The sequence below is a fragment of the Lodderomyces elongisporus genome, chromosome 5 (genome assembly GCF_030384665.1).
Source record: "Lodderomyces elongisporus chromosome 5, complete sequence".
NCBI lineage: Eukaryota > Fungi > Ascomycota > Pichiomycetes > Serinales > Debaryomycetaceae > Lodderomyces > Lodderomyces elongisporus.
The window spans coordinates 1,158,346-1,183,952 of NC_083677.1; the positions used below are offsets into that span (position 1 = coordinate 1,158,346).

The 25,607-nt window shown below is 37.3% G+C and overlaps 10 protein-coding genes across 10 annotated transcripts; 3 read left to right on the forward strand and 7 right to left on the reverse strand. All coding sequences in view use genetic code 12, as the record gives it.

The window, feature by feature from the left end:
• Positions 1–190: 190 nt before the first annotated feature.
• OMA1 (metalloendopeptidase) lies at positions 191–1,297 on the reverse strand (the record flags this gene model as incomplete). The annotated part of the gene is made up of 1 exon (XM_001524552.2): positions 191–1,297. The coding sequence occupies one exon, from the start codon at positions 1,295–1,297 to the stop codon at positions 191–193; it is 1,107 nt and encodes a 368-aa protein (XP_001524602.2).
• Positions 1,298–2,025: 728 nt separating this feature from the next.
• On the reverse strand, positions 2,026–3,261 carry SKG1 (suppressor of lethality of KEX2 GAS1 double null mutant protein 1; the record flags this gene model as incomplete). Its single annotated transcript, XM_001524553.2, has 1 exon — positions 2,026–3,261. The coding sequence occupies one exon, from the start codon at positions 3,259–3,261 to the stop codon at positions 2,026–2,028; it is 1,236 nt and encodes a 411-aa protein (XP_001524603.2).
• Positions 3,262–6,010: 2,749 nt separating this feature from the next.
• On the reverse strand, positions 6,011–6,670 carry PVL30_004296 (uncharacterized protein; the record flags this gene model as incomplete). The annotated part of the gene is made up of 1 exon (XM_001524554.1): positions 6,011–6,670. The coding sequence occupies one exon, from the start codon at positions 6,668–6,670 to the stop codon at positions 6,011–6,013; it is 660 nt and encodes a 219-aa protein (XP_001524604.1).
• A 464-nt stretch (positions 6,671–7,134) lies between these two features.
• TFB1 (RNA polymerase II transcription factor B subunit 1) lies at positions 7,135–9,534 on the forward strand (the record flags this gene model as incomplete). The annotated part of the gene is made up of 1 exon (XM_001524555.1): positions 7,135–9,534. The coding sequence occupies one exon, from the start codon at positions 7,135–7,137 to the stop codon at positions 9,532–9,534; it is 2,400 nt and encodes a 799-aa protein (XP_001524605.2).
• A 144-nt stretch (positions 9,535–9,678) lies between these two features.
• PVL30_004298 (uncharacterized protein) lies at positions 9,679–10,297 on the reverse strand (the record flags this gene model as incomplete). The annotated part of the gene is made up of 2 exons (XM_061119536.1): positions 9,679–10,022; positions 10,132–10,297. The coding sequence occupies 2 exons, from the start codon at positions 10,295–10,297 to the stop codon at positions 9,679–9,681; spliced, it is 510 nt and encodes a 169-aa protein (XP_060975519.1).
• A 558-nt stretch (positions 10,298–10,855) lies between these two features.
• On the forward strand, positions 10,856–11,532 carry ECM1 (60S ribosomal protein subunit export; the record flags this gene model as incomplete). The annotated part of the gene is made up of 2 exons (XM_001524556.2): positions 10,856–10,868; positions 10,940–11,532. The coding sequence occupies 2 exons, from the start codon at positions 10,856–10,858 to the stop codon at positions 11,530–11,532; spliced, it is 606 nt and encodes a 201-aa protein (XP_001524606.2).
• Positions 11,533–12,097: 565 nt separating this feature from the next.
• On the reverse strand, positions 12,098–17,515 carry SEC3 (GTP-Rho binding exocyst subunit; the record flags this gene model as incomplete). Its single annotated transcript, XM_001524557.2, has 1 exon — positions 12,098–17,515. One exon carries the CDS (start codon positions 17,513–17,515, stop codon positions 12,098–12,100), a length of 5,418 nt encoding a protein of 1,805 aa, XP_001524607.2.
• Positions 17,516–18,787: 1,272 nt separating this feature from the next.
• On the forward strand, positions 18,788–19,825 carry PXR1 (telomerase inhibitor; the record flags this gene model as incomplete). The annotated part of the gene is made up of 1 exon (XM_001524558.2): positions 18,788–19,825. One exon carries the CDS (start codon positions 18,788–18,790, stop codon positions 19,823–19,825), a length of 1,038 nt encoding a protein of 345 aa, XP_001524608.2.
• A 319-nt stretch (positions 19,826–20,144) lies between these two features.
• EPD2 lies at positions 20,145–21,773 on the reverse strand (the record flags this gene model as incomplete). The annotated part of the gene is made up of 1 exon (XM_001524560.1): positions 20,145–21,773. The coding sequence occupies one exon, from the start codon at positions 21,771–21,773 to the stop codon at positions 20,145–20,147; it is 1,629 nt and encodes a 542-aa protein (XP_001524610.1).
• A 2,748-nt stretch (positions 21,774–24,521) lies between these two features.
• Positions 24,522–25,580, reverse strand: ERG26 (erg26, C-3 sterol dehydrogenase; the record flags this gene model as incomplete). The annotated part of the gene is made up of 1 exon (XM_001524561.1): positions 24,522–25,580. One exon carries the CDS (start codon positions 25,578–25,580, stop codon positions 24,522–24,524), a length of 1,059 nt encoding a protein of 352 aa, XP_001524611.1.
• Between the last annotated feature and the right edge of the window lie 27 nt (positions 25,581–25,607).

The following is a 25,607-nucleotide window of genomic DNA, read 5'->3' on the forward strand; positions in this document are numbered from 1 at the left end:
TCTTCTTTTTTTTTTTAATTTTTTTCTTTTGTTAGTTCGATTCTGGCAATAGTGCAAGTACTTATAAATCTCTGGCTTTATGGTTCTTTTTTTTTGTAGGGGGGGGTTGGGGAGAGAGAGAGGGGGGGACATCGAGCAGGATCAAATTACCTTTATTTCAATAGGTCTATGTGTATATACTTCTATGTTCTTAAAGTTGTTTACCAAAAAAGTTGCTGTTAAAGTTGTGGAATTTGCCATACTCATAACACTCGGAACTTTCTCTAATCTCGACTAATTGTGGCATCCACGTTTCAATATCATGTATTCTTTTGCTTGTTGCAGGGTGCGAAGAGAACCATTCTCCAACCAAACCTCCGCTTCCAATGCCTCTACTCAGTTGCATCAATTTCTGTTCCATATTGCCCATCCTTTCCCAAAACTTTACCGCTTGTCTTGGGTTAAAGCAACTTTTGGCCAAAATCTCACACCCAATATGGTCGGCTTCTGTCTCCATCTCTCTAGATGCAGGCATCGTGAGTAAGCCATTTATCAACATATCGTTGAACCAACTGATACCAGTAAGAGAGTATAAGATGGTCAGCAATGCCATGTAAAATGGTTGTGAGCTCAATTGTTCGCTTGAATGTTGTGCCAATTGGTGCGATAACTCGTGTGACAACACCGTGGCAATTCCATCATCGTTTTGGCATATGGGTAAGATTGAGGAAAAGATAAATATTTTACCATTGGGCAAGATGAATGCATTTGGTGGTAATTGATCATTTTGGATAATGTTGATTTCCCAGTGCAATTGTTGCAAGTGTTGTCTTTGCTTCAAGTTTTCGTCATTCTCAATTGCTGTTGCCAATAGTTTATTCATTATCCCTCCAATACGTGCATACAATGGATTCAGATGGGGCAAAATCATCAGTCCATATTGTGCCATAATCTGTCTATAAGAGTAATCGCCTATTTTCTGTTCAATCCAAAAGGGGATCCATATAAACCGGCGACGATGCGTATAGGGTGTCTCATGAAGGTTATATATATAAAATGCAATGAGTCCTCCCCCAATATAGAGTGCCTTACGACTGGTAAGGAGTTGGATGTAATACTGTGTAAGGGGTGACGATGTGTTGAAACCATTGGAGTTTTGGTCACCAAATCGACGATATGACGCATATCCCCGGCGGTGGCTAGTGTTTTGAAAAAAGTTGGTGAAACGTGGGGAAGTAATATGTGGCGATTTCGACCATTTGAAAATGGAAAATGTCTTTGTGGCATTTGAATGTGTTTGGAATATTCGTCTAAACATTATTGTGATATAGGTTAAAGTAAAATAAAAAAACAAAAAAAACTTTTCACGTGTGTTGTTCAACAGATTTGTGAAGTGGGAAATCTTTTTACTGGATCAAAGAGGTTGAGTTGATATGTCTTTGAGACTTGATGAATATTTACATACCGTAGATTCTCATGGAACTGTTATCGGAAGCGCAAACAAAACACCCAAGAAAAAAAAAAAAAATTTTGAAAATATAAAAATTAAAATTAAAATTAAAAAGAGAAAAAAAAAGAGGAAGAGCACAAACAAAAGGAATTTGAACAAACAACAAGCAGATAATGATTGAATAAATATGTCTTGAGGTTTTATCAAATGCATTGGATAATGGTTGCCCCTCAAGAAAAAACCTAAAACATAAGAGACCCGTACAATGCTTTATCGATAGATGAAAGAAATATTAATGGGAAACCACGAAATCATTACTAAATTATACATAGAAAAAAAAATAATGATATATATATACATATACATATATACATATATGTGTGTAGAAATTATTAAAGCTAGGCCCAGCTTAGCTTTATTACTATGGATTGGACTGCACATTTTTATTGCCCGTTATTTTACATTATTTAAACACCCATGTTTTAATAAGATTCTTTTCAAATTTTTTTTTCCTTTCTTATTGTTGCAATTGATTAATTGACCATCCTTCTTTCTTTCTCCTCTTTTTCTTTTGGCGTTTGCTTTGTTGTCGTTGATTACTCATCTTTGGGGATTTGCAAACTTTGATCCTTAGCATAAGTGGCCACTTCTTTTGCATTGTCCTCTTGTTTTATCTCATTATTCAATTTGCTTGCCTTCTTTGGACTCACTTCAACCATTGCTGCTTCATAAGTGAAATGGTCATTGATTGCCGAGTCCTCACCAACCAAGTGGTTATTGATCAAGTCGGAACTGGAGTTATTTTTCATAGTATTAGATACTGAAGGGTACCGTGGTTTGATGTTAACGTTACCTGCTGCTGCTGCTGCTTTACTTGGTAACTTTTCAAAAAAGGCCGAGTTATTCAATTGTTTGGCCAACGTGTCCAAGTCGTTTGATGTTGACCTCGAGTGGATAGGTTGTGAGACATTGTTGCTGTTGGAGTTATTGCTATTGTTATTGTTATTGTTATTGTTATTGCTATTGTTATTATTGCTTGAAAGTAAGATTGAAGATGCTGTGCTGTCTGATAAATTGTGCACATTATTTGTGCTGTTATTATTATTGGTGTTGTTGACTGAGTTCAGTCTATTTTTGCTGCTAAAGATGTTGGCAACACCTTTTGCCAAATCAGAGGATGAATGTGCGCGCGATGAGCTAGAGTATGTACCATCGTTGGCAACTTGTGTTGGTGCTGTTGGTGCTGTTGGTGGTGGTAGTGTTGAAGAGGCATATGAGTTGTTATTATCCGATGTAAATGTTGGAATGAAGGTGTTGTAAAAATCGTATGAAGAGATTTGTCTTTGATGGGGTGGAAGTTGTTGTTGTTGTTGTTGTTGTTGCTGGTGTTGTTGTTGTTGGTAGTATTGAGTAGGTTGTCTCAGTGGTTGTTGTTGTTGTTGTTGTTCAAACGGCAGTTGTCTTGCTGCTTGGTGTAGTTTCAAATGTTGAGCATATGGATGAGCGGAGCCTTCGGGTTGCTGTTGATGTTGCAATTCGTTTTCCAATCCGCTTTCTGAACTACCATTCGAGGTGTCGGAAACAGCCTGCTCTTTTAATTGGATGTCAACCAGCTCTGGCCCTTTCTTTTGGTCATATGTAGTGTGTAGTTCGTCTTGGAACATTTTGAAGCTGTGATCATCTTGCAACTCCCTTTCAATGAAATTGTCGTCCAAGTCTTCTTTGCGCAATTTGCGTTGGTTCTTGTACCAGAATATTAGCACTACACCGATGATGAGTGCTGATGGGATACCCACAGCTAATCCTACTGCCAATGCATTTGAATTTGCCATGTTTATGTTGTTGTTGATTTTGAAGAAGAAGAAGAAGAAAAAAACCTCCCAAAAAAGAATGAAAGAATGAAAGAATGGAAGAACAACAAAATGAAATAGTAAGCTTTTTATGACTTTCTTTTCTTTTTCCTTCTTAACAGTAGATGAAAAAGGGGTGTTTGGCTTTGAGTTGTGCTAAAGCGAGTGAATAGGTTTGAATCTAATCGATTGTATTTACTAATTAGGTTCCTTTTTCCTTGTCTGTAAAGGTTTGATTGGACTTGATAAACTGGATTGATAATAAGTAAATCAAAGACAAAAATTAGGAAAATAGAATAATAGATAATAAAACAAATTTAAGTCGGAAAGAAGAGTAGAGAGTGGTGAGTGGTGAGTGGTGAGTGGTGGTGGTAGTGTTAGTGGTGGAAAGATAACGGTGATTTCAGCTGTTAATGTTGTAAAAGAACTGGTTTTATTATTTCAATTAATTGTACCTTTTTTTTCTTTTAACCTTTTCCTATACTGTACTGTATTGTATTGTATTATGATTTGACAGTGAATATTTTTCTTTCTCTTTTTTTTTCTCGTCGTCTCTGCCAACTGATTTATCTGTGTGTCTCTAATTACTTTTATATTTATCGTGAAATGTATTTTCTATTGTGTCTTCACAGGGATAGAAAGTGGGCGGAAACTGTACACTATTTGATGTAGCAGCAGCAGTAGTAGTAGTAGTAATTGCTGTTGCTGTTGCTGTTGCTCTTGTTGTCGACCTTGGAAGTGGAAGAAAGAAGTTGGTGAGGTGGAAGATGAATATTGTTTCAATTGAAACAAGGCTTTGGATATTGGCAGAAAAGGGAAAATAAAATAAAATAAAAATAAAAAGAAAAAAAAAAAAAAGAAATTAAAAGGGGAACAAAAAAGAGCAAGAAAGCAAGAAAGCAAGAAAGCAAAAAGTGTATGTGCTGCCTCTGTTTCAAGAAGAGCTGATATTAATCTACTCCTTCACTTTTAAAAGATACAATTATATTGAAAAAAAAACTTTACATAGGCACATATGTATAAATAAGGCTAGAGTGATATGTGGGATTCAAATTGTTACCTGTTTTGTGGTGTTGTTGTGGTGGTCTATTTTTATCTTTGGTGCATTTCACAGAAGACAGTGCTAACCAATCCCACGAATTAGAGAATAAACAATAAACAATAAACAATACAAATGGAAATTGGAAATTGGAAATTGGAAATTGGAAATTGGAAATGCACGTAATTTTCGGTTATTCCGCACACAGCAAGTTGTCTTCTCTGAGAAGAATTGAAAACAAGTTCTACAAATAGATATATATATATATATGTTTGTATTGACTTTTTGATTTTTCATTTTCTGGCCAGAGGAACAACAGCAAGCAACAAGGGTAAGTTTGGCGGAACCAGCGGCTTTACACACTTTTAAGAGCATCGACTGTATTCTTGGGTATGTAAAGATGTATACATTGATAGTTTTATATTTAACAAACCCTTCGATTGCCAAGGCGGCATTAAATTTTTTTTTTCTTCCGCGTTGTCCTTCTCTATCTTGAATATTTGTTGACACAGATTTATGGAGATAATGGAGGTAACACCACTAGTACTACTACTACTTTAACTTTTGATAATCTCTGCCTCTTTATTACTCTCCAAAGCTCTGGCTCAACAAACTTTCACAAGGTGTAATTCATATATATATATATATATATAACAATGTGTCTTAGCTTCCCCCTACCCCTACCCCTTTCTCTAGCTCCACAATAGCATCTATTGTCCAAAGCAATATGAAAAGGTATCTTTATAATGGTAGTGTATCCGTGGGGTAGTGTACTTTTGTGCATAAGGCTGTCTATTTATAGTACATAGACACCATGCACTTTACCCACAGAGAAATAAAAGATGAAATTATAAAAATATGAAAATATGAAAATGTAAAAGTACAGGAAACTTTACGTTCAATCTTGTTGCTACAACTCCATCCATCTTTTGGTTCTTCAACAGAGATTGAGTACATTTACTACTCTTTGACTTCTTCCTTTTGTCTTTTACTATAATAGCAATGTCTAGTTACACTTGAGTCTCCAATCCATTTCTCTTCAGCTAAATGCACTTGCTATACTAATTTTTCTTCAGAGAACACAGAGAACACTGAGAATGTTTTTTTTCTTTAAATCTATAATATTAACTCAATTCAAAAGCAGTACACATTTGCTGAGTATCGTTAACAGATTCAACTAGTGTCTCAAACTCAAATCTAAAACTTCGACTCTAATCATTCGGTTGAGAAACCTTGCCAATTATCTACAACAAATACCATGGCAAAGGTACGTCGGATAAGCCGGTTTCGCAAAGGACTCTAGGACTCAGTTCATACATACATACATGTATATGTATGTATGTATGTATACACCGTAGAACAGGAGAATACAACAAAATACAACAGCCATTCCTTTTTGTGAATAACCATTTCTGTTCTTCACTTAACTCTCCCTCTCTCGTGATTCTGCACTTTATCCAGCTGGATAATTTCATCTCTTCCTTCTCGGCCACTCTTCTCCATTCCCACCTCCAGCCCCTTCAATACAGTCCTATACCTACAATAACACCTTCTACTTCAAAATCTCATCACCTTTACATGTATATTATACCATCGTTCTATTTACATTACTCTTCCTTCATTTTCCCCTCCTCGTTCATGTCCTTCTTCTTTTCTTTATTCTTTTCTCATTTTTCTTTTTTCAATCATTTACTAAAGATCAAACTCGTATTCCGGATCAGTCATTAAATCGTACTCAACTTTACTATCCTTAGTGTCCACCTCCAAAACAAATTTTTCTACCTCAAAGGGATGTCTCTTAGACTCCCTCTCAGCTTTCAAAACCAAATAGCCCGAACGCTCAAAACCTTTAACCTTGAACTTGATATCAATCTTACCCTGTACTGTGTTTAAAGTACCCCAAATCCATGGCCAACTAGAAGCAAAATCAATATCCTTGCCCAAAGCATCCTGACCAATAGTGGATCTTCGCAAGTAGTAAAGCACAGAATTTATAATGGGTGACGACGATTTCTCATAATTAAAAATCACCAAACATGCCAATGTCATACCAATGGCAAAAACAACAAAATATTTCCTATTCTCATCACGCTTGGCATAGGGATAAGGTAAATCACGCTCTACCGTGATTAGTGGATCGCCATTGGCATCAACTGCTTTTTCCTCAGGCACCCTTGACGATGGATGCTGGCTATTCTGGTCAAACGAAATCAATGGTGGCTTTCGTTTCGTTTGGTTCAACTCCTGATTACAACGAGTAGAAAGCAAAAAAGTGCGCAAGTTTAAAACACTTCTTGTACTCGTCCATCGCTGGACTTGTGAGATACTTCTGCCTCTTATAAGTGAAAACATAAATGAACAGATGTAGTTGTAATTATATAGGGTCTTTGTACCCAACGGGAAAGTTTACTTCAAACCAAATGAGCAGATACCCCATTTTCTCTTTTTCTCTTTTTCGGTTTTTCTCTTTTCGCCTAATTTTTTTCTTTTTTTTTGGATTTTGTTTGTCGTTTGATTTCACCGCTGTTTTTTTATTTTTTTCAAGTCTTGTTACCAAGTCAAAAGGAGAGATAAAGTTCTTAAATCATTAGAGCTAGTAGATGCGCACCACAACGCTAGACGCACTATAATAATACTTTGCAAGGTATACGTGCACACAAAGTTTTAATCTGATTCAAAATCATTGGCAGCAACTACAACAACAACAAAAACAACAAAAACAACAAAAAAAAAAAAAGAGGAGAACAGAAAGGTATACAATTTGACATTCTTGACTGTCACTACCATTATATTCACTTTCATCTCTCTTTAAAAAAATGGAAACAGTACGAGGCGCATGTTCAAAAGACAAAGTTGGAGGGATGGTGTTCATTCGCGAAGACATCACGCCCTCCATGCTTGAATGGAAAGCAGTAGACGATGACAAGAACAATATCGCCATCCCATTAAACAAATTAGTGGCACTTCAAGCCACGAAGGAAACTGTGCCAAAGATGATTTTACAGATCAGTTACAAGTCCGATGTCGAAAACGAGCCAGATAAAAAGATGAAACTACACTTTAATAACCGACCTACAATGAATAATATCAAAGACGCTTTACAAACAATTGTTGCACGATCAAGAACACGTGTTGAAGGATCACCATCAACTCCAATGTCAGACGCTGGTATTGGATCTCCTTCTACTTTGTCTTCCACTTTTCCAGGTGCTGCTGCCGTAGGAAAAACAGGAGGAACAGGGTTAAGTCAATCACCATCTGGTGGTGGTAGTCTTCAACCTGGAGTATCTCCATCAACACCAACTCCAGTACCTTCATCTTCATCGTCATCGTCATCGTCATCGTCATCAGCAACCGGCAACTTTTCACTTGCGCAAAACGCATTATCTGATGCTAATCTACTCAAAAATTTTGAGTTACAGCAAAAGCTCTTACTAGAGGACAGAAACTTGCGAAACATTTTTACCAAATCAGTCATGAGCTTTAAATTATCCCCGACAATATTCTGGTCGAGTCGAATCAACCAATTGCGCACATTTGCATTGACCATATCCCAGCATAGAGGACCATACAATGTGCTAAGCACAATCAAGCCTGTGGCTACATCGGATAATCAAGTGAATGTCAATGTGACGCGTGACACCATCAATGAAATTTTTGAAATCTACCCAATCATCAAAAGAGCATTTACCGACTTGGTGCCTAAAAGGTTTCTGGAAGGTGAATTCTGGTCGCGCTTTTTCAATTCGAAATTGTTTAGACGATTGCGTGGTGACAAGATTGGTATTAATAGTGGACGTGGTGATGTAGTGTTGGATAAGTACTTGTACATGGATGAAAAAGCGACCCCGCTTAGTGATGTCAACAAAGAAAGTCAAAAAGAAGCAGGCAAAGAGCAAGGCAAAGAAGGTAAAGGCAAAGAAGGTAAAGGCAAAGAAGGTAAAGGCAAAGAAGGTAAAGGCAAAGAGCAAAGCAAGGAAAGTAATAAAGAGGAAACATCAGCGGATGCAACTACTGCCACAGCTTCTCAAGCAGATGGTAATTCACCTAAGCGACGGAAAGTTGAAGCTGAAAATCCACTACTCAATGATAACATAACAGACGACAATATTACTGTTAACAAGACTATAGACTTGTTTGCAAATGAGCAAGATAATTCACAAAAATTGGGCAACCGTCCCGATATGACCATGAGATTTGATGGTGATCTACTGACAATTATGGGCAATAGCAGCGGTGGTGGCCCCAACAGATTTCAAGGAAACGGTAGGGAAAATGAAATGGTTATATTGATGAGAAATATGAATAAATTATCTTCGAAAATGATGAGCATGAGTTCTGCTGATACATCATCATCATCTTCTTCTTCTTCTTTGCCGCGGACAAAAGGCGAGACTACTGTTGATGGATTATCAGCTCAAGAAGTAAATGAATATGAAGAAGAGTTGAACTTGCATGACTTGAACGTAGTTGAGGAGTCGCATTATATAAAACTAAACATCAACACAAGCGCATCTCGGAGTCCAAGTGTTGGTCCCGGTGAAAAAGATGCTGGTGCTGAAGAACAGCTTGACGACAAAGAAGCACAAAACTTTATTTATCAACAATTTCAACAGGTGACGAAAGGCGGTGATGAAAAAACCGAAAAAGATGACATAAAGACATCAAACTATTTTGATTTGACAGATACCTTCAAGGGAAAAACAGAAGACATTGAGAAAACATCTTTTGAGGTGTCTGCGCTTCTTCGACAAAATTTTAAAACCTATAAACTTCTCAACAAAGATGAAACATATTTAAAATCATCATATGAGAAAGTGCCCGTTAATTTAGTGCCCGACTCCTTATACCAGGAGATTATTACATATAATATCACTATTGTTGAGTTTTTGTCGCATTTTTGGAAACTATTTCTTCAAGGTAAAAACCCGCAGCAATTGAAGAAGTTGTTCACCAGCTTGAAAAATTGTGCAAACCTGTTGAGGGAGTTCAAAACTCGAGCAACGGCTCAATTAGAGGCAATTGAGATTGTAGCAAAGAATGAAAAGCTAAGGGATAAGATTTTAAAAGATTTCAATTCCTGTTTGGAACCAGTAGAGCTCAGTTTACAAACTGCATTAACCAAGTACACTGCTGCTGCTGCTGCTGCTACTTCGGCTACTTCGGCTACTTCTGTTTCTTCTGTTGCACCTGTTCCCGCCACCGAAGGAGCCTAATTCTTGGTTGCAGTAAATATAAATTATAACTGCTTTTGATGTTTATATTCCTTTGTAAATATCAATATTATTCTCATTACTGATTTCATTCATTACATTCGTAAATACACACGCACATATATATTGTAAATTTGACTGTTCTAGCTAGTTCATTTGACATAACAAACCTAACCAGTCGTAATCATCAAATTCTTCCTCTTTACTATTGAGGCTTGACATCTCGCAAGACGCAAATGTTTTTGCCAAATTAGGAATCAACAGACATCCGACAATTCCATTGATAAATGAAACAATTCCTTTCAAGTCGATGCCAAAGCGACTACCGCCTCCAAACTCGTTTCTTTTCAAGACAAAAATTATATTTTCGTAACCTTCTTCCTCGAGCAAATCGAGTAAATCAACTATGGGAGTGTGATTCTGTTTCACGACGGAATAACACAATTTGGCATCATCGAGTAGAACCCAAGCAGTTTTTGAGGTTTGGTTCACTATAGTCCAAATCGTATGCCGTAATCCGCTGTCTTGGGTTATCACAACGTCAATAATTAAACATCTATGTTTATTATGGCAACCTGGGGGAATTGCGAAGTCAAAGACGCCACTTTGTTCCTGTGTTCAGAAGTCGTGGTGAAGATTCAATATTGGCGTAATTCGAGTCCACTTGAATGGCTGAGTTTTGAATAGCGCCTGCTACTTGGGCAGTAGCGGAAGTAGTGTCAAATTGATGAGAATTCAGTGGTATCATTGATTGATTGAGATTCATGGCTAATAATTTGATTTTTGATATATATGAATGAACACGTAAAGCGGAAGGAAAAGCTATGAATAGACAAATAAAAGAGACTGTAGGGTTTGTTGGTTTCGTTTTTGTTGTTGATAATAAGAAATTTGAATCGTAAATTTCAAATAAAGCTGAAGCCATATATATATATATATATATATATAAGTATATGTTGTATCACGGGACTAAGACTATGAAGAGGAAGAATTCACTATGTGGAGCATCCCAAGATCACGCTCTCAAACCCAAAAAAAAAAAAAAAAAAAAATTAATAATAATAATAATATCGAAATAAGGTATGCGCAATTGTAAACTTTCCTATTTGAGCGTGACTGAAATATGATGCGTTTCATATTGCCGAATGGGATTTTTATTGCGGCGCTTGCCCAAAGCAGAAATATATTCCTGTGCAGTAGTACAAAATCAAAGGAGAAGAGAAAAGCAAAAAGATCAAAAAAAAAAAAAAAAACCTTGTAAAGCCTTTAATTCTTCTCCTGGCTTGGAGATGATCATCTCCTTTTGATATTGAAAACCAAAGCTATGGCAAAAAAAAGTATGCTAACACCAAAATTCATGTACACTTGATAGAATTATTACTAACTTTTAAACTTTGTATTGTTATAGTATCCAAACACAGTAGAGCAGCAAGAAGAGGCGAGGTTATAGAGCCTTCTGGTCTTGAGTCCACTAAACTAGCAGCATCAACATCTACCGAGAACGATGGAGTGCGAAAGTCGATTATACGAACTCAGATCAAAAATGAAAACCTTTTGAATAAGAAACTTGAATCTTCCAAAGTGCGGAAACTGAAGTTGAAAAAGAAGTCATCTGCTATTAAACATAAACTCGAACGAAGTGATAAGCTTCAAGGCATCTTGTCCTCCAAGATTGATGCAAGTATTCAAAGAGCCAAATATGTTCAATCTGCACGAAAAGCAAACTGGGATAAAATCAATTCAAGCATTGAGATTCGTAACCATATATTGGATGAATTGAAACAAGATTCTTCGCCAGAAAAGGAGTTAACTCAAGAGGAGATTGAGAAAATGGAGGAGGATGAATACGTACGAAAGTTTTATGAAGATGATGAGAACGCCGACAATATTGACAAAGAGGACAAACAAGATGGTGGTGAGAATAAGGACGGTAAAGGTAATGAGGTCGAGAAGGTGTTATCCAATAATCGTTTTGCCTTATTGGGAGAAGTTGAAGAGTAAGATAATTGGTGAAAACTTTTCTGAACTCTTTAATTTTTAAAAAAAAAAGAAGAAGAAAAGAAAAAAAAAAAAAAGAAACAACAAACACAAGAATACAAGAAACAAAGATCTTTATCAGTGAGTATAAAACGTTACTTTGTACAGACACAAATCAAAATGACAAGTCATTTATGGAAACTTCAAAGTACAACGCCATTTGTCTGATATTTTAATAACATCAACCTATTAAGGGAAAAAAAAAACGAGATACTCAACACCAAACTTTTCTAATAAAAAAAATATAGACTTTTTTTTTCATTGCGTGCTAGTGTTTATTAAATATCTTTAAAGATCGTCTATGAAAAGAAAATCACAATAAATACATGTGGTATAACTGAATCTCGACTTATTGGTCTTTTAACATTAAGAACAAATACATATACCTTTTAGAGAAGTTAAACCATCAATTTTTGTTTCCCTACCTTTCCTATTATGTATGTTTGTTTTGTTTTCAATTTCTGTTGTTGTTGTTGATGATGATGTTGATGATGATGTTCTTAAATTTGTAGCAACCTGGCTCGCCTTTTTACTTTTCTCTGATAGACATGAAAATGTGATGAATATCTTGTCTTCCCACATTATACTCAAGCTCGCGATCATAATCTTGTCTCAAAACTTTACCCAAACGAGTGAAATAGTCAATAAATACAGTTTCCAAATCCAACCACAAGCGATCAACAAGGTCCTTTGCAAGAACACGATCGATTGCTTTTTGACTCTGTGGAGCGTGCTCTGATGATTCTCTAAATTGCATTTCAAAATTTCTGAGAATATGACCAAGTAGATTCTGAATATCGCGCTCAGTGTATTTGGACAAGAGACTTTTAGCGTGCTTCATGCTCTTGGAGCTTCTAGAATTCTCCCTGTGCGAATTTATAAATTCAAAAAGGGGGCCAAAACCTTGGTATGTTTGCTCATCAAAATAGCGCGACTCTGTTTCCTTGAACAGTTTTGTCAAACTGTCCAAAAGTCGTTTTGTGGCAGCATTATTAGAAGTGCTTAGATCATTGACTTGTTGCAAGATAAAGAAATTATTCTCCAATTTAGCTACTCCGCGAGTCTCTCTTTCTTTGCTATCCAACATATTGCCCTTCATCAAAGGATCCTCTCTTGAAAACAAATGCAGTAAACCTTCGCATATTTTGTCATAAGCCTGGTCTATCATAGCTCTAGTTGCACTACCTCTAACTTCTCTGTCCAACGAGCTCTCGGTTATTAATAAAAGATAGCCAATGTTCTTTATTGATGGCAATACGCCCGCCTTGGCAGCAATCACTGAGCCATTGATAGACTCGACAAGGCCATCAACATAACGCTTCCACAGCGACAGATATTGATCACTCAATTTTTTCATGAAATTGTATATCAAAAATTCCTGATTAATGTAAGTTTCTTGAACTGAGTTGATCATTTGCTCAATTTGCCAAATTATAACAGGCTTATTAATATCGGTTGGACTCACCAATCTGCAGAATCTATCGATGTATTTAGCCAACATTGCGTTCAAGTTATTCATCACATCCGTTGATATGGACATGTTTCCATTTTCCCCATTAATCAATTCAACAAAATTCTTGGTCAGTGCCGTCCTTATCATCTTTTGACGTTGAGAAAATGCATTTGTTTGCACAAACTCATTGAAGTCAAAGGTTGTTACGTCATAATGGAAAAACTCAATAATAAAAAATTGCAAAAACATAATCACTGACCTTGTTTCGTCAATGAACGTTACAACTGCCTTTGAGTCATCCAAATCGTTAGAGCTTTTTGGGTAACTTGCCATAGCTTGTTGCTTCATCATTTCAAGGCGTTCTTGTTTTTTGGATTCGAAATCCCCATCACTAAGTAGCCCGCCAAATCTACCACCACTATTTCCACCGCTTCCCCCAGCTCCTCCAAGGCCACTACGTCCACCGCTCCTTCCAAATCTTGTTGACCTCGACTTTCTCAAAAGCATAATATCGTCGTCGTCTTCATCATCATCGTCGTCAAGATCATCAAATGTGTGATGAAATGCTGGTGATTGCGACAATCTCGACCTGCTGCCCCTAGGTGTGCTCTGCCCTGAATGGTTCTCATTCTGTTTAAAGACGCTATGGTCATTGACATTATCATTACCATTGCCGTTACCATAATCCTTATCGTTATTAGTATTGTGACTACTCTTTTGATCATTGTCAAAGTTACTGTGAAAAATATTGCTGTTGCTTCTCCTCTTATTTTGTGATTTTTGTGAAGCACGCAAACTATTAACCTTGTATACCAACATCTTGTCCAAAACTTTTGCAAAAATTTCATTAAACTGTTGCTTGATCATATTGAAATGAGTTGCACCAACTTCTCGCATATAGTAGGTAATTCCGCTATAAAATAAAAGCAGGCTCAAAGCGGTGATAAACAGTTCAAGGTTAAGTTTATCAATTTCATTAACTAAACGAGCACCAATACTGTCAATTCTTTTGGACATAAAGTCAAATGCATGGCGTAGAAACCTATCATTAACAGTTTTGAACCGTGCTTGATGCTCTTTTAATGCCCTCAATGAGCTAAGATCGTTGTTCTCGTTCTTGTGATTCTGTGGATCATCAGCATTTATTGTCACGATGGCATTGTACAAACTTGACAATTTATTCTCCAAGTCTTCGATCCTATTGAGGTTGCTAAATTCTTTAAATGAACCAATTTCTTGCAAGTGGCTGGTATTGATACTCACTTTCGACAAGATCTCATGAAGATCGTTATAAAGCAATTTCTCATTAACAAACTTCAATTGCAATCCTTTAGATTTCTCGTCAATGGCATTAACATCGTTGGTTAATGTCTTCAAATTATAATCCATTCTTTGAAAAACACGAAGCATGTTATCAATTTCGCCGGACGCAGTCTCAACATCCTGAGCCAATGTCTTTGTCAAATCGACACTAACAAGACGTTTAACAGTCTCACGTTTGGCCTTGTTCAATTCCTTTGTCAATCCTTTTAATAGCACTTCAGTGTTCATTTTGGTATTCCAACCCAATTCCTTTAATAGCTCTTCTACTTCCGGATCTTTTTCAAAAGCCGTGTCAATTAAAACCAGTCTTTTATTGCTGTTGCTAAAATCGTTCTCACTATTTTTAGTAGTTGTTGAAGCAGAAGCAGCAACAGGTAACGAAGAATTGGCCTTCTTGGAAACATTCAATGCAGGTTCCTTACTGTATCCTTCAAAGATTCTTGGGTCCTCCTCTAATGCATTCGGGTCGTTATCGTAACTGTTTGGATCATCCCTCTCGAGCTGAGGTTTTTGTTTTTGCTGTTGTTGTTGATGTTGATGTTGCTGTCTTGACCTTGTAGGTTCTATTTCATTTAAATCTGGTTCATCCTGCTCGTTCCTTCCAAACTCAACAATGTGGTCATCAAGAAGATCCGTGAGGTTACCCATCGCCGAACTTCCTTGTGCTTCAATTTGAGTCGATTCGCCAATAAAGCTAGGTGCGGATATTCCCAATCCCTTCTCCTGGTGGTCGTCGTTATTGTTATTGTTGATAGTTGTCTCGTCATACCTGCTGGAGATTATTGTATCATTATGATTCGTATCTCTCCTAAAAGCATTCTTACTACTATTACCGCGCTCAATATCAGCTTTCAATTTATCGACACTTAGCTGCAGGTTCAGCTTTTGGTGGCCTTTGGAAAACTCTCCATCTCTCTTGTATCCATTGTTGTCTCTGTAGTCCCTATTGCCAGTTTGTGCAGAATTGAGACTCACTTGCAGGCTCAACTTCTGGTTGCTTCTCATTGGATCGCTTTCTCTTTTATTTAAATTGATATTGCTCATATTACTATTGCTATTGCTATTGCTGTTGCTGTTGATGTTGCTGTTGAGGTTGTTTTTGACGCCACGATCAATGCTGATTTGCAGATTCAGTTTCCTGTGGCCGCCCTTTTGAGATGACAATGTCTCTTGAGAATTGAGCTTTTCCGCTTGTTGGTGCTGATTACTAAGTCCTTGCCTCTTTTTGATGCTTATTGTTTGGCCGGGTCTCAGATCGGTATCACTCTCATCAGTGATTTCCTCAATTCCAAAATCTGGGGTCATTGCTGATGCAGCTATCTTTTTGGGCTTTCTAGGAGATGGAATAGAGTCACCAAACTCTTGCAATACTTCTTCAACTGACTTTTCCGAAACAGTTGACCCGTGCTTTTCAAACCTCTTGGATTGACTTCCCTTTGATAGTTGGTCGTAAAGTTGGTTGTTGTACGCAGCCTTGGTTTCCAATGGTTCTGAAATTTGTCTCTGTTCACTTACTGTCTCCATTGGTTTCATGGTATTGGTCTTTGCATAATCACTGAGTCTCTCTTGTGATTGACGAACGTTTTCTCCTGAAGTTGGATTACCAAAATGAAAATTTTGAGAATCATTACTCATAACACTCTGTGCATCATCAACGGTTTTCTGAAAATATGGATGTTGTGGTTTTTTGTTGTTGTGCTGATTAAATTGTTGTTCTTGTTGCTGTTTCTGCATAGGTTGCTGATTAGTTGTTCTTGAATATGGGTCTTGGAATCGTGAGTTCTCATCTATAGTAGATCGAGGCTGCAGTTGTGGCTGATGATTTGAAGTAGAGGTAGGCTCAGACCGTGAGTTTGGGAGCAGATTTTGCGACAGGGAGACTGCTTGTTTCAAAGATGCGTTACTGGTAATGGTATTTATTGGTTCATTCAACACCGGCGTTGGTTCGAGTGTATTTGTCGATGCATTTGCCGATCTGTCACGCTCTAAAACCTTCATCGGCTTTTGGGGTAATTGGCCTTGCAGTGTCCAATCAATATTTTTATACAAACCTCCACTCAATGTCTTTTTGTGTTTTGGTGATGATGGTGTAAATGTCGCATTGGAAGGGCTCTTGGGTGAAGACGAGGAATGTTTCAGAGTCTTATCTGAAGAAAACAAGGAAGGTTTGTGTAATATTTTCTGCTTCAACGATTTCGACTTTGGTTCTTGCTGTTGGGAGGACGTTTGTGTTTGTGTTTGTCTTAATGGCTGACCTCCTGCATTTCCACCCCCAATTGCTTTGTTGGCTGATGGGGATATTGGGGCAAAACGTGGAGCATTTGATTGAGCAGGTGAGGATGTTGAAGACGTTGAAGGTGGGTTTGGAAGCATAAAGTCATCCAAACTAAAGCCATGTAAGGCAGGGTATCTACCCATTGAGTGGCCAAACTCCTGACATACATATCGACAAAATTTCCAAATTCTCGAGTCTTCTTCGTCGGATTTCCAATAGTAGTCCTTGTTCAATTGTAAGGTCATACCATCGGAACCAACTTTGCGAATTGATTTCAATTCCGAGATATCCCAATCTCTTCCTATTTGAAATAAACTTCTTTCATCCAGAAATCTTCCCTTCTGCAACATGACACGGCCGGACTGTTTTTTGCAAAGAACCAATATACGCTTTTTATAAGATGCGCGTTCTGCATCCGAGTGAGGTGGAGCTGCTGACGACTTTGTGTACTCGACAACTCCAATATGTGCAATATAGGCTATTTCATGAACTTTTTGGCCATTGACAACAGTACTCTTCAGGTAACAGTCCTCAATGATCTTGTCGGTAATTCTTTTCCTCTCTTGCTCTGCATTAGAGGCAGAACTCATTTGACTTGGCGAGCCCGAATAACGTCGAATGTTGCTATTATTGCCATATGAGTTGAACGACGACCTGATTGGTGATGAAGGTGTGGTATCTCTGTATGGAGGTAACAGTGTCTGATGAGTACCACCGCTGAGACTACCTCCACGATTTCCGGTCCCAATCATGCTACCAGTTCCATAGCTGTAGCCGTCGCCATCGCCATTGCCTCGATAAGGAGTAGTATTATTTGTAGGGTAGGGAACTTGTTGTCTTGGCTGAATATTCTGTTGTTGTTGCTGAGGTCCCGGATATTGCGAGTCTTGCTCCATCAGGCGCCTGTTCTTTTTAAGTGGACTTTTGAACATTCTACTTTTTTTTTTTTATCTGTTTATTTTCTGGCTTTCTGTAGACATATATCTACACATATAAATATGTATATATATATATGTGTGTGTGTGTGTGTGTGTATTGTATGTGCGTATATGCAATTATGTCGGACCTTGTGTGTTTACAGTACTTAAAAAGGCTTGATGTGTGTGTGTAGGTGGGTGTAAGTAAGTATCAATGTGGAATTGTATGTCTGATGTTGTGTTGAATAGTTCAAGTTTGGAGTTGATTGAAAGTTTAGTTGAACATTTCCCTCAGCCGAAGTAGTCGATTTTGTGTCACGTAAAGTTTTATTTCTGTAATACTGGATTTACACCATCGTTTGGACTTAGTGAACTTTTAATGAAAAGTTAAGATCCAATTGAGGCTTTTATTGGCAGGACAGAGGAGGAAATTATTACTATCAAGTGATTGAGCAGACTATTGATCCCATCCAAGAATCTGTTCCATGTCTTCTTTACTATATATGTGTTACAGATTCCAACCATTTGTGCCGATTAAAACAGAAAACTCGTTAAGCACTACCTAAAATCTTACTCCAACTTACACAACAAATTGGTTTAATCGTTACCGTGTTTATTACTCGATATCCTCTACTACGATATGAAGTCAAACAGTAGCCCTTGATCTTGTATTTATTATTATTATCATTATTATTATTACTATTAGTATATGGTTTTTCTTTCCTTACTTTTGAATACTTTTATTTTTTTTGGTTCTTTGTTGTTGTGTGTTTTTTTTGTCTTCTCCTTTCCTCCTTCCTCTGCAATATAAGAGCTAGAATCATTGTTATTACTACTACTGTTACTACTGCTGCTGCTATTACTACTATTACTACTATTACTACTTCTTCTTTTTTTTTTCACGATAAAAATATAAATCTCATTCTCACGTTTCGTACCAAAAAAAATTATTTTGTGTCACTAGAAATAATGTTTGTTTCAATTCAACTTTCTCATCTCATCCCCCTGCTCAATAGTATCAGGACTAACTAATCTCAACAGATTACCCAATACAATAATAACCACTACAACCAAAGAAACTATAGAAAAGGTGACATATACTTTACTTTTCAATATCACAATACATTAGAGCTGTTTATAAAGGATATTAGTTGCTATTGTTGTTGTTGTTGTTTTTGTTGTTTTCTTTTTTTCATTTTCTATATCTTCTAATTTGAATAGACAAAGGATTTTTGCATTACAGGTTTAAAAATGGGATTAGCCGGTACAAAAGTGAAACAAAGGTTTGGCTTGGATCCAAGAAATACCAACTGGTCAAATAATAATAATCAATTTGGTCATCAATATTTGACCAAGATGGGATGGACACCCGGTAAAGGGATAGGTCTTGTTCCCGACTCCATCACGACGCATTTGAAAATCAATATCAAAACAGATAATGCTGGTTTGGGAGCCAAGCTACAAAAACGAAATAAAGACGCCAATGAGTTGGATGAGTGTAGCGGAGTCGACGCATTCCAACGAATATTGGGTAGATTAAACGGTAAAGAAGATGCGGTGAATAAAGTTATGGATATGAAGAGGGACGATATGATTATAAATGGTAAAATGGGAATCAGATTTGTTAAAGGAGAGGTGCTTTCGAGTACTTGGGACAAGGAGAAAAAAGCATTGATCTCGTATGCAAATGGCAAAAATGAGGACAAAAAAGACAAAGACGAGGTGAGTCTGCTGAGAAAACGTAAGGTAGAAGACGAGGAAAAGAGGGAAGTGAAAAAGAGCCGAAAGGATATTAAGGAAAAGAAGGAAAAGAAGGAAAAGAAGGAAAAGAAGGAAAAGAAGGAAAAGAAGGAAAAGAAGGAAAAGAAGGAAAAGAAGGAAAAGAAGGAGAAGAAGGAGAAGAAGGAAAAGAAGGAGAAGAAGGAAAAGAAGGAAAAGAAGGAAAAGAGTGATAAGAAAGAGAAGAAAGAGAAAAAAGATAAAAAAGAGAAAAAAGAGAAGAAGGAAAAGAAAGAGAAGAAGGAAAAGAAAGAAAAGAAAGAAAAGAAGGAAAAGAAAGAAAAGAAAGAAAAGAAGGAAAAGAAAGAAAAGAAAGACAAATTAGATAAAGAGAGCTCTAATGCTGCTAATGTGGAGTCGACAAAGTCGCTCGTATCGGACTCTTCACGAGAATCAACGCCTACACCAATTGCCTCGCGTCTTTCTGTCCGTTCGAAATGGATTAAACAGAAGCGAGCCTCGGTCATGGACGCAAAAGCTCTCAACGAGATTTTTATGATTTCCAACTAGAATAATCAGTAGTAGAATTATAAAGAATATAAAGAATATAAAGAATTTAAAAAAACAAACAAGAGAAAAATAAAGTCACAAGGTTACACTAGATTGATGTTTATTAGAGAGGAATAAAACTCTTTACAAAAGTAAAACAAAACGAAAAGAAAAGAAAAGAAAAAAAAATCAATTTCATTTCTATTTACTAGTTCTTTGTCACTCGAGTCCTATAATTTTTTTAAAAAAAAAGATTTCTTTTGTTGTTGTGGTTGTGGTGGTGGTGGTGGTTATGGCGTAGTGGTAATTTTCCTCAGTTGTGGCTGATTTCTCCTTCATTTTACAATGCAATAGTGAGGCCACCAACGAAAACACTAACAATGCCAACTATGCACATCAATTTGAAACTTGAAACCTTTTCTGCATTGGGCAATGCCAAACTTTGTCTGGATCCTGATGCGGTATTTGTTGAACCAGAGTTGGTACCTGTTCTTGAGGCACCAGAGCCAGAGCCAGAGCCTTGGAGTACTCTGCTTGCTCCCGAGCCCAATGTGCAGCTGGATGCAACTTGGGCGTCTCTATTTACCGAAGCCTGGCCGTCAAAATCACATGCATTGCTGTTTTCATTCTGCTCCATGTAGTACAAATTGAGGACGTATGATAATTTTTCTTTGGCTGAACAAAAGGAATATTCGCCATATTCACCCTTTGTTCCGTCGGCACTGATGTCTGAACAGTCGATTCTTCCACAGACATCGCCAAAGATCTCGCCATAATCTTCCTCGTCGACATCTTCCTTAACCACGCATCCAAAAGATTGTGCTATACATGAACAGTAGTTGTCATCTGGAGTTGGGGGCAAGTCGGGTGATGCTCTCCACGTTGATTTGCTCGAGTCGGGGCAAGACAATGTTGAAGTGGCTTGGTCTGTTTCATCTGAGGAGTGTGCATAGGATGGGCTAATATTGTTAATCTCAGAGCTATAGTATTTGTAGTCGCCCATGGTTGATACTGATGAGCCACGAAGTGAAACTAAACCATAGTTGTTTGCCTCCTCATAGTACATGTAAACAATACCACCGGACCAAATATCGGTCATGTTTCTTCCGTACAATTCCTGAACTTCGGTAAATAGTCTTGGTCTTTCGACATTGCATCCATATTCCGAGAAAAAGATGGGGATTGGCAAGTTTGAAAATTCTTCTGTGCGGTCCTTGTATCCACTTTCTTCAAATGTCGAGTCGCCACACCATTCGTACATATTGATACCAAAAAAGTCGGCTCTTTCATCCAAAGAGCCGCATGCAAAGTAGTCGGCAATGGCGATACGAGTATCTTCGTCGTCGTTGGAACTGTAACCAACGGGAATTTTTCTCATGTTGGAGCTGTTGTCGATATATTGTTTCATGTCTCTTACTGCCGCCTTGACAAATGGAGAGGCATCAGTATTGGAACGATTGTTTGTAACTTCGTTTCCAGCGAAAAAGCCCAAGACATTTGCATAGTCGGCAAGTGCGTCAATTACTTGAGTGTATCTTTCGTAGTGGGCAACGTCCCAGCTGGGTTCGTTACGATTGATTGAGTTTTGTGGTTGTGACAAGTCGGCGACGATGTAAATGCCTGCTTCGCTAAACATTTGCATGCATTCGTCGTGGTCCAACTCTGGGTCGATTGCGTATATACGCAATGTGTTTGTGTTTAGTTTTATGAAATGCTCAACGTCACGGCGACATGCGGCGGCATCTGCCAAGGGGTCCTTGTACGCTGTATTGTTTGACGAAGATGATCTCTCACCGCCTTGCAACGAGGTGTCTTCTTGGTATGCTATACCACGCATGAGGAACTGCGAACCATTATTAGTGTAAAAGAATTTGTTGCCGACAATCTCAATGGGTGGTGTTGTGTCTTCGAATTTGGCTAGAGCCGTTGCAAAAAGGGTGACAAAGGGAATAAAGCTAGTGAACTTCATTTATGAGGATATGGTGGTGATAATAAGGTGGAGGGAGTTTGTTTGTTTTGTTTTGTTGTTTTTGTTTTTTTTAAAAAAAAAAAAGAAAAGTTCTTATTCAGTTGTTGTTCTTTGTCTTTCTCAGAATAAAGAATGGATTAGGAAAAAGGTGTTTTGAAAGATTTTAAGAAATGGTAAAGGATGTTGAGGGATTTGTTGTTTAAATTGTTATGTTGTTGCTTTAAAGTAAATCAAAGTACTGGGATCTGGTTGCGAAAAAAAAAAATTTGGGGTGGGGGTTGGGGGAGGTGAATGATGTATATGTAGAATAATGGGAATGTAGAGATAGATATCACGGACCCAAAATTTTGTTTGTGAATAGTAATAGTAAAATAAGCAAGAGTAAAGCCCAAAATGTAAATAAAAGTAAAGTGAGGAAGATTGAGGAATTGAAAAGTTGATACAACCTGGTCTATTTATATATACCCTTGAAGACCTGTAGAAACAGAAACAAAATCAAAAACAGACACATTTGTAGTAGGGAAAAAAATTTGAAGAATAAAAAAATAAGAAAAAAAAAGAAAAGAGATGAAAGGAGCAATCTCCATATTATCTTGGATGTCTAGGCACATTGGTGTGTTACACGTGTTGAATGTTGTGGTAAGTAGTTGTAGTGGTACTACAACTACAACTACTACTACTAGAGGCAAAGGGTAGATCAAGAAATGGTTTGTGTGTTTGTGGTTGTTGGTGGTTCCATTTTCTTGGTGAAATGTAACTTTGTGCAATATTATTACGTAATACAATACATAGTTAAGAAAAAAAAATAAAAAAAGAAAAAAAATAAAAAAAGAGAAAAAAAAGGCTAGCTATGAGCTACCAAATGTACACGTATTAAATGAATGAAGGTCAATAGTGGCACAGTACTTCTCCATACATCTCCATACATCTCCATACATCTTCATACATTAAACCACAGTTCGGCTCAAGAAGAAGATCCATCCATTTCAACGTCACGAGATCCCATAATTGTAAGATGCTGATGCTTGATCGTGGTTTTAAAATATAGAAAGGTGTTGTTTATCTTTTCTTTTTTCCTTTTTCCTTTTTCCTTTTCCTTTTTTTATTTCTCCTTTGAAAAGAAAGAAATAATAAAAATATTCACGCTATTTTGAACAACCTTTGCTCTTTTCTTTATTTCTCTTTCTTTAATAGGCTCTATGCCATAGAACAAACATTAGTCCAAGCCAGAATTGAAAACATGTTGCTTATCGTCATGAAACAAATTGTCCTCGACTCCACATTGCTCATATTGTGAACATGTATACTCGTCTCCCTCTATCTCTATATCCTCTTTTTCTTTGGGGGGGGGGGGGTTAGCATAGCCTCAGATCAATAATAAAGATAATAAGAATTACTGAGTTACCTAATTTTCTTTTATCATAATTTTAAATGAATGTGAATATGTAGGTAGAGATACATTCTTACTGCTACGACTTTTTTTATATTTTTAATTTATTTTGTAGTTGTTGTTGTTGTTGTTGTTGTTGTTGTTGTTGTTGTTGTTGTTGTTGATGTTTGTTTAAAATTTCTTCTTTTTTTTTCTTGGTTTCTGGTGCCAATGGACATAGACGGTGCATTTCTGGAAAAAAAAAAAAATACAAAAACATTTACTTTGTCAGCACCAAGGCTATTTCTCCTCGACATCATCTTCTTCTTCTTCTTCTTGGTTTATTCTTGTTGGGTTATTCTTGGTTCATTCTTTTCTGTAGCTGGCTTTTGCAGGTCAGATGGCACATTTTGTTGTTTTGAGCGAGGCTGAGCTTGCACATAACAACTTTTTTCCTTGGTTCAATGCTAATACTTTTGACATCCATAACAAAGCTATAAAACACTAAGTAAAAGATAGATGAAGGAAGATGAAGGAAGATGAAGAGATGGAAAATGTCTCTATTGGCAGTATGTTCAATTGCAAACTAGTATTTATCCTATTGCTTCAAAAAAAAAAGAACCAAATCGTCCTTCCTTATTCTTCCATTTCTCTTTTTCAGCCCCCACTACTACTGCCACTACTACTGCCACTACTACTGCCACTACTACTGCCACTACTACTGCCACTACTACTGCCACTACTACTGCCACTACTACTTCTTTTTGACAGAGAAAAAAGACAACAAACAAGTTGTACTCCTGCTATTACTTTGGTCACGTGCCTGTTATTCAATGCACTCACCAAGAAATTCAAGTATATAAACCCATGTAGTCAAATACCTATACACGAAGCAAGCAAGAAAAGAAAGAGGTAGATATTGTGCATACTCATGACAAGAGAGATTGACATCAACTGTTAGAAAGTTTGATATACATTTTCTAATACGATTTCTCCTTTGTCATAAAATTTTGTTTTTTTATTTTTATTTTTTTGGCGTAATTTTTTTTATTTTTTTGGTTGCAAAATGGAACACATTATCTGTAAATATTTTTGCAAAAAGTGAAATAATAGTATTCAGGTATTTACATACATACTGGTGTATCTTCCTGTTGAACATTACACCGCAGTGATTCTAACTTTTCAATTATTTATTAAAACGAAAACATAACATAGTGAAATCCAAAAACGAATATTATTTAAAAAAAGAGAAGCAGACTAATATAATCAAGAGAGACAATGCAACCTTCATTAATTGAAAAACAACTATTGCATCATCAACGATAACAACGACAACAACGACAAAAGAATCTAAAAATCTGAGGAGGGTTAGCACCACATTACAACTTCTCGTTGATCCACTCCAAAGTGTTGATAATACCAGTCTCTATATCAACTTCTGGCTTATAGTCCAACAATTTTTTGGCTTTTTCGATATTATGATACCTAACTGCACAAACAACCTTGACTCTAAATGGTGTGATTCCAGGCTGCTTGCCCAACATCTTAGACACAAACTCTGACACGTACCCCAAACAAAGCGCCACTGGTCGACTCAACTTAATATAGTACTTGTCGATATACCCATCATTCTTCCATACTGCTCTCGCCAATGTCCAGAAATACGTTGGCGCATCATTCGTAATGAAAAAAGTCTGGCCACTCACTTGGTCTCTTCTTTCCTCATCCAAAAGCTTTTGTGCTGCCAACACATGTGCATCAGCCACATTACCTACATAAGTCCAGTCAAACAAATTATTGTTATCGCCCAACTGGTACTTGGACTGCCCCAACTCTGCACTAGCTTTCAAACCAGGAACAAGCTGCCTATCACCTGGGCCAAATATTCCCGCCGGCCTCAAACACACAGTGCGGAAATTTTGAGCAGGATCATTGGCTTCCATCACCGCAGTCTCGGCAATCGCCTTGGTTTCATTGTATCCATCCATATGCACCTCGGGATAAGGCCAACTTTCATCAGCATTTATCACATCCTGGCCATTGAAAATCACACCAGCCGAGGACGTATATACAAAAACACCAACTCCACATTCTTTGCTCACGGCAAGTAAATTCTTAGTCCCTTCAACATTGACTTTTTCGTATATAGCTTGCGCCATGCCATGAATTGGTGATGCCGAGTGCACGATAACATCACATCCACTTTCCTTTATGGCCAAAGCAACATCACCGGCTGATGTAAGATCACCCTTGATAAATCCAATTTGTTTTGGATCAAATGTGAAAAACTTGGACAATTTGCTAGGAATTGGCCTGATATCAAACACAGTGATCTTTGTCTCGGGACTATTTACATGAAATTGTTGAATCAAATGGAGACCAAGAAACCCAGCTCCGCCTACCAATAGCACCGACTTGGGGTTTAAACGCGCAGACATGACTTCTAATGTGTATGTAGTGTATTT